At 35.2% G+C, this 15340-nt stretch overlaps 1 protein-coding gene and 1 pseudogene across 1 annotated transcript in view; both read right to left on the bottom strand.

The window, feature by feature from the left end:
• Window positions 1-15340, bottom strand: part of SPAG1 (sperm associated antigen 1) — a 46258-nt gene that overhangs the window by 28446 nt on the left and 2472 nt on the right. Inside the window, exons 3-9 of the mRNA XM_054590063.1 lie at window positions 10878-11003; window positions 8071-8135; window positions 7471-7580; window positions 6771-6876; window positions 6163-6293; window positions 3285-3391; window positions 668-827 (exon numbers count right to left, since the gene is read on the bottom strand). Of these exons, the coding sequence (XP_054446038.1) occupies window positions 668-827; window positions 3285-3391; window positions 6163-6293; window positions 6771-6876; window positions 7471-7580; window positions 8071-8135; window positions 10878-11003 (805 nt within the window). The remainder of the gene's footprint in view (window positions 1-667; window positions 828-3284; window positions 3392-6162; window positions 6294-6770; window positions 6877-7470; window positions 7581-8070; window positions 8136-10877; window positions 11004-15340) is intronic.
• Window positions 11339-12118, bottom strand: LOC129084109 (60S ribosomal protein L19-like; annotated as a pseudogene).

The following is a 15340-nucleotide window of genomic DNA, read 5'->3' as shown; positions in this document are numbered from 1 at the left end:
GCCCCACCCCACAGTCAAATGAGTAGGCAGATCTTTCCCCTTAAAGCTGATGTAACTTTCATTGTTTCCTATTATAAGATTAAGCTTTAACTAATCTAGGACCTTTAAAAAATTATATCAAAGGTGAAATTGCACTAAAATTTTTTGAGAGGCATGCATGGCAATTTTTTAACAATGCATTCATTTTAGGCAAAGTATACCTCTTTGAAGCCATCACATTTGTTTGCAACTAATAGTTATATACAAAACAATCCTGTAAGAGAGATCTAAGGTTAACTTGCAAATTGTTGGTATCACAGAAACACAGATATTTGCATTTAAAGATGACAATGAGGAATTAAGTTGAGCATTAGAAAAAAGTGTCAGGTTAAGAAGAAAAATCGGTTTGGGGGATCTTATTAGGAAAAAGATGAGCTGTGTTAACTAGACATATTGTGATCATTTCACAATATACACAAATATGAAATCATTATGTTATACACTTGAAACTAATATAATGTAACATGTCAATAAAAAAAGGAAAAAGAAAAAGCATGAGCTATATTAAGAAAAGTATTAAGGAAAAACTTTGTGGATTTACAAGGTAAAGCCATAAAAAGTTTGATAGACTAATTCATCATATAAAAAGGTAATATTTTACATAACCAAAAAATAAATAATGTTTTACTCTTATCTCCACTGCCATCATCACGTTTTCTTTCACTCTCCTTTCCATTTTCATCTTCTGAGTTTTCTACTTCCTGAATAACCATCCTTTTCCCCTTGGTTTGAGTCTTAGACGCAGGTGCAGAATTTTTCAGATCTCTTTCAACCTCTGACAAGGTTTTCTGCAACATAATCACCATATTAAATAAGATATTTTCCTCTAATCAAAAAACATAACTACATTTGTCTCTGCCTTCCCCCCTATTTTGTAATTGTAAAGTATTAAATACATTAAATACTTTAATGTATTTAAAAAGTAAATAAATTAATTAAAAAAAAAAAAACATAACTATCCTATCAGGTAAGAATATGATGCTATTAAAAAGTGAATAATGAGCCCTGGCTGGTGTGGCTCATGGATTGAGTGCCTGCCTGTGAACCAAAAGGTCACCAGTTCAATTCTCAGTCAGGGCATGTGCCAAGGTTGTGGGCCAGGCCCCCAGTTAGGGGCATGTGAGAGGCAATGGATATCTCTTGCACATCAATGTTTCTCTCCCTCCCTTCCCCTCTCTCTAAAAATAAATAAATGAAATCTTTTTTTTTTTAAAGTGAGTGATGGTAACTAAAATAAGGCTTTTTTATGGTGGTCTGTTTTTCTTTTTCAAACAACTTTGTTGCTTTGTTTGATTATAATCATACATGGCTGCTGTAAAAAACTTAAAGTATAACAAGTATAAAAAAGAAAGGAAAAAATTATTTAAAATCCTTCAACTTATATAACACTCCTGATATTCTGATGATCATATATACAAGGTCTGCCCAGAAAAAGTCCCACCATTGCTAATATAATGAGAACAATTTATGCAACATCGATGTAACCTGGCAACCCAGGAGAGTGGACTGGAATGCACAGATGTGAATAATGACAACTTCACTGTACTAGTCAGTGGGGACAGTAGATCCATTGAGTGAGCATGTGTACTGTGTCGCCATCACATTCAAAGTGACTGAGCAAGTAGAGCAATGAATCTGCATCAAATTTTGCATTAAGCCTGAACATTCCTCCACAGAAACTATTTTGATGATTCATAAGGCCGCAGCTGTGGGCAACTGGTGAGTGGCAGCTTCATCATGACAACACGCCTGCTCATGCATCATGTCTTGTGCAGTTTTTTTCTGTCACCCAGATGACTCAGCCTCCCTACAGGCCAGATCTGGCACCCTGTGACTTCTGTCTTTTCCCAAAACTAAAATCAACTTTGAAAGGGAAGAGATTTCAGATCATCAATGAGATGCAGGAAAGTACAATGGGGCAGCGAACTGTGATTCCAACTAAGGATTTTGCAGTATTTTGAACAATGAAAGAGACATTGGGAGAACTGTGTGAGGCCCCAAGGTGCCTACTTTTAAGGGGACTGAGGGAGTCAATGTCCTGTGTACCATGTTTCTTGTATCTTATAACTTCAGTAAGTATCGCTTTCATAGTATATGGCTGTGTACTTTCTGGACAGACCTTTGTATATAAAACATACCATTATAAAAAGAAAGTACTATGGGGAAAAGATGTGTTCCTAAACTGGGCCCTAAATCTAATCCACTGAAATGCTGACTTGACAAATGTAGCTGATACGCTAAGAACTTTAGCTGCCATTTAGAGATAGATAACCCAGCAGGTGTATGTAGAAACAGTGAAACATTATTGGAAGATAGTTCTCCATGGGTTTCTCACTACTGAATATATCGTGAGCAGAGGAACTAAACAACCTTTGTTCTAGACCATCTTTTTAAGGATGCTTGTACTGAGAACAGACTTGGGAAATAGAATATTTTGCTTCAGAGGAAAGAGCAGGTTTGTTTGTTCTCTGGGGAAGTAAAGATAATGTTTTCCTCATATATTGGTTAGGCAGGTTTGCTTGTATTCCATGAAAGATGGTGGTTTTGTAAATTTGGGATTCCTCATCTGTGACACAAATCTGCTGAGTGTGCAGCATCGATCTGGGCCATTCTATGCCACCCCCATGAGACATGGGAGCCAAGGCAACTGACATGAACTTGAAACTCATCAGCTTGCTCTGCTGTAACAAAGTCCTTTGTGTCTGACCCAGGAGTCTTGTACATTGTTCTAGGCCACTTTGTTAATTTGCAAGTAGGGTAAAATCTCAGACCCTTTACAGTTTTCAACACTTATCTCTACTCTTCAGGCCTTACTACAGGTCTCCCCAAGTGCCTACCTGAGTCAGTCTGCTATCAGGGATATATGCTTACCATGTTAATTACAAAGAGAAACACTCTTTTATGGCCATCAAGCTCATACCTAATCCCACCTGGGAAACGTATACATTGCTCTGCATAATAAGTTGAAATTAGTTCAAAGAAAATCATGGCCTACAACACTGCAGGAAAGAAAAAATTTAATTATTTGTTCTTCAGAAGTAGGTTTACAGTCTTGAACAATTTAAGAGCTTGCTGTCTTCCACTTCAAATACAGCTAACACCTTGGGATGTCTGGTATAGACCTACTTTTTAAAGCTGTAACTTAATCCTTAACATCATGTATCCAGCAAGATCGATATCACTTTAACATAAATACAGAAATAGCAAACTATAGAATTTGGTGAGGAATCGCTTTCTCTACTTACTTTGGCCAACTCATTATCAGGTTCAATATCCAGTACTTTACTCAAATCTTCTATTGCTTCCTGAAGCTTGTTTTGATGTTTATATGTCGTGGCACGACGCAAAAGAGCTGGAAATTTACCAAAATGAAAGTTACATTTTTTTAACACATGGTATTATGGTTAACCTGTTTCTCAAGTGGAAGAATGTAAATAGCACAAAACAGTTTAGGATGCAATTGTGCAAAGCTTAACGGTACCCACTTTCATATTGTTGCACATATAGAAAATGATACAGAGGTAAACAAGAGGCCGCATCAGGCAACTGCCCTCTCCAACAGCCCGGCCCTTTGGCAGCCCCAGGCCCTGCCAGTCCTGCAAGGGCTGAGACTCCACCCCCTCAGAAGCAGCATGCTGTGCTGAACCACCAGGAGGCTTTTCATCAAACTATAATGTTTGCCTCCTTATAATCATTGCGAGTATTATTTCACCACTTTATGAAAACTTTGAAAATCATGCATTCAAATTTAGTGTATTACTGAACAGTATCTGGCTCAGAATACGGGCTTGGTAGTGAAGTCTTTATAGCAAGCTCTAAAATGATTAGAAGGAGGTATTTCATGCTGGTAACTGAGAGAATCCTGATGATTAAGTCAGCAACGTTCCGAAATTGAGTACTTTGGTAATTTGCATCAGATTTTTTTTAAAGGTTTCAAGGTATAATTTAATACTTATTCAATCCTGAAAAAAATGCCTCTCTACTCCTATTGTTATTCATTATATAATGACACAACTTTGTGTAATAAGTCATTATTTTGAAAAAAATCAGGCTTGGTAATTCTGAAAAGTGAGAAATTTATGTCTATATTTTAATATGCTATATTAAAACATAAATTTGACCAATTCGATGGTAGTCTTAAAATGAACCATGGAAATCTAAAGAATAAATGATTTTACCATTTGATTTTACCAGAACTTTAACAGTGTATTTTAAGTACAAGTTTAGCTATTACCATTACTACTCAGATTTAAGAAGGGAATGTCCATAAAGACATATTCATGATACAACAATTATTACTTTTTAAACTCTTTTAAAAATAATTTTATATTTACAGAAAAGTTGCAAAGATAATAAAGAGAGTTCTCATTTCCCTTCACCCAGCTTTCCCTAATGCTGACATTTTACATAACTATGGTATATTTGCCAAAACTAAGAAATTAACATTGCTACAGTACTATTAACTAAACTACCAACTTTATATGGATTTTACCAACTTTTCCTTTTTCTATTTTAGAATAGAACCTAACTACTACATTGCATTTCAGTTATCTTTTAAGTAAAAATTAAGTTTTAGAGAGGAAGTTATTTATTCACTTAAGCAAACATAAGACTTCTTAATGTCTTATGGCCATATTCACTACTAGATTTGGCTCTGTCAAATTTGTTTTTCAAACACTGAAAATTGTGGTGCTTAAGAAATTGCTGAAACAAGTTAGAATGAAAACATAAGGCCATTCTAGTGGAAGAAGTGTAGCACAGTGGTCAAATGTAGGCTCTGAAATCTGTGGTCTGGTGTTGAGTCCTGGTTCTGCCATTTTGCTGCCTGTGTGACCTTGGGTAAGCTGCTTAATCTTTTTATGCTTCAGTTTCCACTTTTTAAAAATAATAATATTATTTTTAAATAATATTATCTGCACCTCTACGGAGTTATTGTGAAAAATTATGTGGAGTTAATACATGTAAAGTGCTTGGCATAGGACCTGGCCCAGCGGTGTTGTGCGCCCAGCAGGAGATACACGCTGGGAGCCCGCCCCTGCTCTGTGGCAGAGAGAAAATGATTCCTTCTTAGTAACAGAAATGGAGAGTGGAGTCTGACTTGCATACTTTTGGCTTGGACCATGGCAGGGTGCAGGCTCTGAGAAAGCAAATCAGGATAGAGTACACGTTTGGGTGGAAATATGTAGTCGGCTTTGGACATGTTTAATTCAAAATGTCTATGGACTTATTATGGGTGGAAATGCCCACAAAGCAGCTAGTAGAAGATGCTAGACCTTTGGTGTGGGCTTCTTAGTTTAATATTAAATATAAGAAACTCTATATTAAATTATATTTAAATATATTTTAGACAAAAAGTCACAGTTCAATAAGCCAGTCATAAAAAGAGAAATACTATATGATTCCACTTACGTGAGACACCTAGTATAGTGAAATCACAGAGAAAGAAAGTAGAATGGTGGTTCAGAGGATGGGGGGAGGGAAGAAGAAAGAGTTACTGGTTATTAGATATAGAGTTTCAGTTTTACAAGATGAAATTAGTTCTAGAGATAAAAGGTAGTGATGACTGCACAATAATACCACTAAACAGTGTACTTAAAAATGATTGAGATGATAAATTTTGCCCTGCCTATTTAGCTCAGTTGGTTAGACCGTTGTCCCAATACACCAAGACTGTGGGTTCAATCCCCACTCAGGGCACATACAAGAATCAACCAATGAATGCATGAATAAGTTGAAAAACAAACTGATGTGTTTCTCTCTCTCTCCTCCCGTAAAAAAACAATAAATTTAAAAAACGGTTAAGATAGTAAATTTCGTTATCTGTATTTTATAAAATAAAAAAAAAATGAAGGAAATAAACCATAGGTAAATGCAAGCTTGAGATAAGTCTTTAAAAACACATATATATTTTACTGAATCTTCTAAGATTATTGGTTACTTCACTGCAAATAACTAGGGACTTAAATTCCAAGTTAAACTTAAATATAGAGGTAACTTTATGAAAGTAATGATTCCCATATAGAAATTTGAGTGTATTTGCCACATTTTTAGTGTAAACATAATGAGTGTCTACAAAGTCTATTGGATTCTGCTGTAAATTTAAAAGCATTCCATTAATATTACCCTTTACGTTTCCAGGTTCTAACTCCAAGACCTTTTCACAATCCTGAAAAGCACTGTTCCAGTTCTGTAGTTTGAGTTCTGCTTGAGCTCGATTATTATAGGCCACTACAGTGGGAAGCACTGATAGGCTCCTATAAAAGAGACACTCGTTGGCAACAAGCAGTGGTAAATACAAGACAGAGGAACTCTGCTAAAGTTGTAAATAAAACAGCTGTAGCCTGTGTTATGGGCAGAATTGTGCCCTCCCTGCCACGCCTCCCACCGAATTAATATGCCAAAGTCCTAACCCTAGTACCTCACGATGTAACTATATTTGGAGATAGAGACTTTAAAGATGTGATTAAGTTAAAATGAGGTCATGAAGGCAGATACTATTCCAATATGACTATTGTCCTTATAAGATGTCAAAAGTGGGGGTGGGTAGGATCTTCGAGAAAAGTAGTGAAGAAAACAAGGCTAACACAAGTGAATTTATGATAAACCACAGATACAGTGTCTTAAGTGATTCTGACATAGACTATTTAGCTTATTTATATCATTTTGACAATTAAATTTAAAGTCATTTTTTTAAATATTGCAAGTTTAAACCACAACAAAATTCTGCTTGCCTTGTGTAGTATTTCACAGCTTCTTCATAATCTCCTGAGTTGAAAGCTTCATTTCCTTTTTCCTTTTCACGTGTAGCAAGAAAATCTTTTTCCTTCTCAGTTAGACCTAGAAATAAATGTTATCTGCTTTAAGTAAAAATATAACTTAATAGAATATTTAAAAAATTTTAAAGTCAAGAATGCTTACTTTAACAGAAGCAGAAAATTATAAAATAATTTAAAGAAAATAAAAGTTTTAAGTTTAGTAATGTTTCCTTCCTTTTTAAAATCATTTACAATATTTGAGGGTTTAGATTATTTTATAATTTGTTTTGTTTCACTTTAAAGGTGCTGTATGTCTATGGACTTCAAATGGAAACAAACTGCTCCATCATTTTTGTTTTGAGGCAAAAAGAAAATAAATTTGAGGGATTTGCAGGAAAAAGAGGGTTAGAAAAAAGTAATTAAAATCAAATGAATTGCAGTAAAAAATAAGTTTGTACTTTTAAGTCTTACTATATTTAAGTAGTATAACTGTTATATAAAATTAAGTAAAGGATAGGTCTGAATTTGTTAGAAGTGATCAACATCAGGAGAAAAGTCCATAAAATTTTAATGAAAACCTGCAGCACTTAAAGAAAATGTCTTCTAGTTTGATAGCTATTATTATTATTTGAAAAATTTAATGACTACTAAATTGTTCTTATTTTTCCCCAATTACCTGCTGTGTCTATTCTTGTTTCAATTTTGGATAAATGAGACTTGTTGTTTACTAGAGTTTTTCCTTTGTCATCTTCATCAATTTTTGAACATTCCTTTTCCACATCAAATCTTAAAAGAAAAAACAAAAATTGAAAAAGTACAATAAAATAAAATTTATTATTGTATTTGTATACTGTGCCTTTAAACACATATTCCAAGAAATGCACAATAGGTTTGTATTACAAGCTATCTGTATTCTTTCTTAGAAACCATGTACCTTAGTGAGAACTTAAATATTCATCAGACTTAAACTGTCTAGAACTTTGTAATTAAGACTGTGACAAATTTCTCTCAATTTAAATTTTTTTTTCTTATTTTGGATGGGTATAAGAATTATATTAACTATTTTTGGTTTTTATAAACAAGAGGATGCAGAAGATTTTTATTTAAAGAAAAAAACAAGATCAAGAGTGCTTAAGCCATATACTCTTAGTACTTTACTAAAGAACCTTGGTATTCTTGATATGTTCAGTTTTGTAATACTTAAGAAGTTATTACAGTATTTTATGATGGAGGATTTTCCAGTGACAAATTTTACATAAAGAAATATAAAACATACTTATCCCACTCTGCATAATCCCTTGGAATTTTCTTTTTAGCTGGTTTACTTTTAGAACATTTTTCCTAGAAGAATAAAATCATACTTTATGAGACATGTTTAATATAAGATCAGTAGGTTTTACTGTAAGTGCAATTTGAAGTATTAGAGTAAGATATATAAATTGAATGAATATGAAAAACAGGTACCCTTGAATTTATAACAACTCCAGTATTAAAATTAGTAACATAATAATATATAGCAGACTTTAAAAGGTTTTTAAATTTGTAGTTATTTCTCAGAGCACTCTGCAGGACTTTAAGTACATATATAAAGTTTAAAAGCTCACATGTGTGAAATATGATTATTAGTGATTTTCTTATAATAATAAAGTACTAAACTATCATTTATTCTTTTAAAACCTAGGGGGGAAGAATACTTTACTGTATTAGTCAAAATTGGTTTGTTTGCAATAATAGACACCCAACTTGGACTAATTCTATTTTAAAAGAATAAATTATTGGCTTATGTAACCAAACTCATGAAAGAAAGGGCAGGGCTCTTGCTGAATGAAAGAGTCATATGGTCTCTCTCCAACTCTCCCTCTCTCCCTGTCCCTAGTCTCTGCTTCTCTCTGCCTACTGATTTTGTTTTCCCTGCTGGCTAATGCTTTTTCCATGTAGTAGGAAACATGGCCACAAGCAGCCTGGCATTATAACATCATAGGCCTCCCAATCAGAAAAGAGGACTCTTCTCTCCATCCTTAGAGACATCTCAGGGAAGGACTGTAATTGGCTAGCTTGGGTCACATGTCTATCCCTGACCAAGCACTAGCTTGGTGCTATTAAGTCAGCCAACCTAGGTCACATGCCCACTGCAAGCACCAGAAGGGAATGGGAGGGAAGCCATTATGCTCACGAATAGTTTCTTAAATGGTTTCTTAAAAGTCTGTCATAATCTGAAACCATTTGTAATGGTTTTGTAACATTGCGCATTGGGCATGTGGAGTTAAGCAGATCTTCCAAACATTCATATATTTCATTATACAATAAAGAACCATTTCTTTAATATCTTCATGGAGCTCATCAGAAGAGTATAACTATGCCCCTTAAGGGAAATATTTTTTTGTCACAAACAGGTATTCAGGAGCCACATAACAATATGAAATACTCTAAATTATACTTGAAAGCTCAGATAATTATCACTGGCAAAAAACACTGTTGGTTGTTTTCCTTAAAGTGACAGGCCCACTTTGTTCATTTTCAATGCAAAGTCTGCCAAAAAACCACGTCTGAATAACCATAAATTTTTGGAGTAAAATTTATTCCAGGAGAAAGTGGTGACTTAAGCTAGCAATTCAATCATACAAGTCCTTTTCTTAACAATCATATTTAACTTGACAATAAAATGCTTTCTGCATACTTCCCATTTTGTCACACAGAATATTAAAAAGATGTATCCTTGAGATTCAAGATTTAACAAAATAAGTAAGTTTTATTATTTCATCAAAGACATTTTTATGTTTAATTGGAATTTTTTACTGAGTCTGTAATAGTGGAGAAAACAATGACTATAGTACAATTTGGGGCTACTGCTATGATTTGTGCTAAGGTGATAGTAGTTCTACTCTCAGTACAAATGTCAACAAAGTGAAAAAGACAGAGCATTAGCATGATTTTTAAAAATAGCATTGACTTTCTAGACCCCCTGGATGGCTCTCTGGGATGACCATGGTCCACAGACTGTTCTTTAAAAACCACTGTACCACTAGTTTCTCTATCCCACTGGAGTATAAACTCCTTGAGGGCAGAGAGACCAAGTCTTATTCATTATATTTTTAGGGCACAAACTTAGCACATAATGGGTGTTCAATAAATACAAATTCATTGATTACAGGTAGTGGCAACTTTACCACATTACTGTATATCAGTTCTGAATAGGGAGTAAAAAGATCCAGGAAGGTAAATTATCAGAGGGCAGTGGCAAAGAGCTACGATGCTTTTTAAATAAAATCAAGGATTCAGAGATGAGATGAAAATAACAAGCATAAATTAACCCAGAAGGAACAGACTTGGGTAGCCCTCCCTTCTGAAATGATAGAAATAAAATTTTAAAAGTAGGACAGAAAGAAATGTAATGTGTGATCTATGTGAAAGCCCAGCGACTCCCAGTGTCCAGGAAACAAGGGCTAAGTTCTGTGATACCACGGTCAGTGGATGCCAAGAAGCTCAGTTTCAACTTAAAGTTAAGTGGATGGACCTGGAAGTCCTACAGGCTCCTTTTCTATAGAGCCCACAGGTGACAAAGAAGAGGTCTACATGACAAAACAGGGATCAACCACAGAGAAATAATCATAAGGGGCTGGCGATAAGGGGAAAAAAACATGTATTAAAAAAGTACATCTGTTACTGCTTGAAAAGTATCTGTCGAATACTTTAAATCCATAGTTAATTATGTAATAAACTGTTTCCTCCCCACCTCTGCTGGATACATAAAATTATTCCCTGAAATTCTTACCCAATGAATTGGATCGTATATGCTCATCAAAACTAGTCTATGTAGAAGAGAGAGAACAGCAAAAGAAAAATGAAGAAAGTCAGTAAACCCAATATGCCAGTCTTCAAAAGAAAAAACTATTTCATTTTGATTTCTAGGTGATGAAATATAGCCTCCTCATGAAGGTAATAGCACATGACCAGCTGAAAAAAAAAATCCTCAGCTCTCCTAGAGGACACTGCACTTTGGCTGCACTGATTAAACTGGGACAGGTCTCTCAATAAACCACAGCCTTCTCCCCCACCGACCACACCCCACACCAAGAGGCCTACTTTGGCAACATGAGGACAGGTGCTGGGACCACGAACTGGAGGCAGATTTTCTTCCTTTTCTGGAAATGTTCCAGTTTCATGAGACTGTATTTTATTTTCTTCTTTTTTAATTTCTGACACCCAACTCTGAGAAAAAGAGAGAAAAATGAATGTAAATACACAATTTGAAATAGTTAACTAGACATTAGAAAGGACTGTACATTATCAAAGTTTCCTATAGGTCAGTTAAATTTTTAGGTTACAATTCTCTCTACCTGGAATGCCCTTCCTACCCTTTTTTTTTTAACTTTGGGAAAATACACATATTTATTCTCATTTTTAATTGTACAGTTCAGTATTAAGTATATTCATATTGCTGTTGCCCTTCCTACTTTTTTTCTTTTTGGATGAAGGGTAATTTATTGAATGATTGATCCATGTAATAGCCAAGGCCACTATGTACAGGTAAGAAAGGTGTAGCTTTATTTCTTTGTCTCTTCCTCCTTGGACAGAATCTTGATGATTTCTTCCTTCTTGGCCTGGGGCCGCTCTTCCCCGTGCTTGTGAACTTTCTCAGTCTAGACCTGCAGGCCTCAGCAGGGTCAGACAGAAGCTTCTTGCCAGCTGTGTCCACCTTCAGCTTGTGGATGTGTTCCATGAGAAACCGCTTGTTTTTCCACACGTTCCCCTTCACTTTCAGGTGCAGGCAGCGGCGGTCAGCCTGCTGACATTCACGGTACCTTCTGAGTAGCGGACAAAGCGTTCCCATCCTCCCCATCCAGGTTACTTCCTCAGGTGTTCGAGCATTGGCAGCAGCACTCTTTAGCTTGTCTATGCCCGTAGGCCTGCCCTTCCTGCGGGCCAAGGTGTTTTTGCAGCATCGAATGGACACACTCACAGGCCTCCGGAGATCAGATCATCATCTTTGATCAGCTTCCAAATCTGCTGACCAGAGCTGGCACTGGCCATTTCATGGTCTGGCTGGGTTCTAACCAGACACTGGAGGGGAGCCTCTTCTGAAGCCTGAGCGTTATACTGGCTGCTGTTGCTGCAACGGCAAAAGGCTGTCCTTCCTACTTTTATTTATCTTGCAAGATCTCATTCACCATTGCTTCCAGCAAGCTCCCCCTGAACTTCCGGGTTGGGCTAAAAACAGTCCTCATTCATGTATTAGCATAAAGATGTAAAATACTCTATTTACTGTTCATCTCTTTCACCACAGGGTCAGTTCCTTGAGGGCAGAGCCTATGTCTTAATCTCATCTTTGTGATTCAGGAACATAACAGTGTAATAGGTTCACAGTAGTTGTTCATTGAACTGAACTGTCTGTCACAGGTGCCAATAAAAAACTGATTAAGAGATTTCTTTATTATATATGAAAATCCAGACATTATACTTAATAATGAAAAGCTGAGTGACTTCCTCTAAACTGGGAACAAGATAACAATACATGGTCTCACTTCAACATTGTATTAGAGGTCTCAGCCAGTGCAGTAGACAAGTAAAAAAAAAGATAAGGCAGCCAGACTGGAAAAGAAGTTAACCTCTTATTATTTCTAGAGGACATAATCCCACATGTAGAAAATCCAAGAAATTTACAAAAAAAGCTACTAAAAATTGAATTTAACAGGATCACAGGCTACATGGTCAATATAAAAAGGTCAATTAGATAAATGCAAATTTGTAATATACAAATAAAGATTGAAATTAAAATTTCACTGATATGAGGTATTTATTTAGATAACTCAAAACTATAGAAACAGAAAGTAGAATGGCAGTTGCCAGAGGGTGGGGGTAAGAGAAGAGGCTGTTGTTTAATGTGTATAGAGTTTCAGTTTCACAGGATGAAAAAGCTCTGGAGACTGGCTGCTCAACCATGTGCCCACACCTAACACTGATGAACTGTACAATTAAAAATCATTAAGATAGTAAATTTTATATGATGTGAATTTTACCACAATGAACTGCTTAATTGGAGTGACTTAGAATGAGCATAAAAAATGAAATAAAAAATTACCTTTAAAATAGCATGAAATATAGTAAGTACTTAGGAATAGATTTAACAAAAAAAACAAAAAAAAAGCAAGGAGTTTACATTGAAAACTGTTAAGATTTAACTGCAAAAAATTAGACCTAAATGAATAGAGAAAAACATATAATATTCATGGATCAGAAATCTCAATATTGTTAAAATATCACTTCTTATACAACCGATCCACAAATTCAACACAACTGCAATCCAAATACAAGCAAGTTAGTTTGTAGAAAATGGCCAGCGAAGGACCTAAAACAGCCAAAACAACTTTGAAAAAGAAGAACAAAGTTGGAGGACTCACACTATCAGATTTTAAGACCTACTGGAATGGAGGCCGTGAGGTACTGGAGTGCAGATGGATATTTAAATTAATGAAACAGAATAGAGATGGTCTAGAAGTAGATCCATATATACATGGCCAATTGATTTTCTACAACAGTATAAGAAGTTCAATGAGGAAAGAATAATCTCTCATTGAATGATGCTTGAACATTTATATATCCATATTAGTATGTACATATGTGGGCATATGCATATACCATATTTTGCTGTGTACAATGCCATGCTTTTTGTGCATATTATACATGGATTATACCCATTATTATACCCATGAATAATATGCATTCTTAGTTTTCCATCAGAAATGTGGGCAAAAAAGTGTACATTATGTATGGCAAAAGATCGTATATATGTATATGAAGTCTGTCCAGAAAGTATCCAGCCATGAACTATGAAAAAGAGAGACACTTATTAAAGAAGATACAAGAAACATTGTACATAAGACAATGACACCTCAGTTCCTTTCAAAGTAGGCATGTTCTTTGGGAGAACCTCACACAGTTCTCCCAATTGCCATCAGCCTGCCCTATCGTATTTCCCTGAATCTCACCTACGATCTGAAATATGTTCTCTTTCAAAGGTGATTTCAGTTTTGGGAAAAGCCAGAAGTCACAGGGTGCCAAATCTGGGTTGTAGCAGGACTGAGTCACCTGGGTGATTTGATGTTTCTCCAAAAAACTCTACACAAGATGTGATGCATGAGTAGGTGTATTGCTGTGAATGAAGCTGCCCATAGCTGTGGCCTCCTGAATCATCAAAATAGTTTCTGTGGAGGATGTTCAAGCTTAAAGCAAAATTTGATGCAGATTTGTTGCTCTACTTGCTCAGTCATTTTGAATGTGACGGCCGAAAAGTACACATATTCATTCAACATGGTTTATTGCCCCCGCTGACTAGTACAGTGAAGCCATGGGTGTTCATGCATGAGCATTCCAGTCCTGGCTGCCAGGTTACATTGATATTGCGCAAACAATTCTCATTATATTAACAATGACTGGACTTTTTCCAGACAGACCTCAGAGAGAGAGAGAGAGAGAGTGAGTCCAGAAAATAAAAGATATTATAAACCTAAATTTAAGAGTTAAAAGTACAAATTTTCTAGAAGAATTATAGGAGAAAACATAGGAATCTTGACTTAAACAAAGATTTCTTGAATAGGACACAAAAGCACAAACTATAAAAGGAAAACTGATTTCATCAAAATTTAAAACTTTCGCTCTTCCAAAGATAATGGTACAAAATGAAAAGGCGAGACACAAAATATCAGAAAATATTTGCAAAAGATATGTCTAATGAAAAACATGTATTTTACAACTCCATAAGAACACAATCCAATTTTTTAAATGGGAAAGAATTTAAAGACATTTCACGAAAGAAAATATGTAGATGATAAATAAGCACATGAAAAGCCACTCCACCTCATCAGTCATTAGAAAAATGCAAATTAAAACCAAAATGAGATACCACCACATACCTAATAAAACAGCTAAAATTAACAAACTGACAATACTAACTGCTGACCAGGATGCAGAACAGCTGGAATATTTATCCATTACTGGCAGAATTGCTACTGTGGAAAACATTTTGGCATTTGTTCATCAACTGGTAAATGACTAAATAAACTGAGATATCCATACAACTCAATATTACTTAGCAATTAAAAGGACTAAACTGTAGACACATACAACAACATGGATGAATCTCAAAAGTATTATGCTAAGTGAGAGAAGCCAGACAAAAAAGACAACCGACTGAATGATTATATTTATGTGAAAGTCTACAAAAGGCAAATCTATAGTGATAGAAAGCAGTGGCTGCCAGGGGCCAGGGTGTGGAATCCCACTGATCACAGAAGGGCACGAGGAAACTTTTAGGGGGAATACAATCATTCTACAGCAAACACATTTGTCAAAGCTCAGGAAAATGAATACCATAAAATTGCTAATTTTTTAAATTTACATCTAGCTCAATAAAGCTGATTAAAAGAAATCAGTAAAGATACAAATGGACTATTAATAACCAAAGAAAAAATTCACATGACAAATAAATGCAAACAATTTAACTTTGCTAGTAATAAAAAAATACCATTTTTTCAACTATTTAATTGATT

Source organism: Pteronotus mesoamericanus, unplaced genomic scaffold (assembly GCF_021234165.1).
Source record: "Pteronotus mesoamericanus isolate MK-2021 breed Mesoamerican mustached bat unplaced genomic scaffold, CSHL_Meso_final scaffold_174, whole genome shotgun sequence".
In the NCBI taxonomy this organism is placed as follows: domain Eukaryota; kingdom Metazoa; phylum Chordata; class Mammalia; order Chiroptera; family Mormoopidae; genus Pteronotus; species Pteronotus mesoamericanus.
Note: the sequence above shows the minus strand (reverse complement) of the source record. Positions and strands in the feature narration are given on the sequence as shown.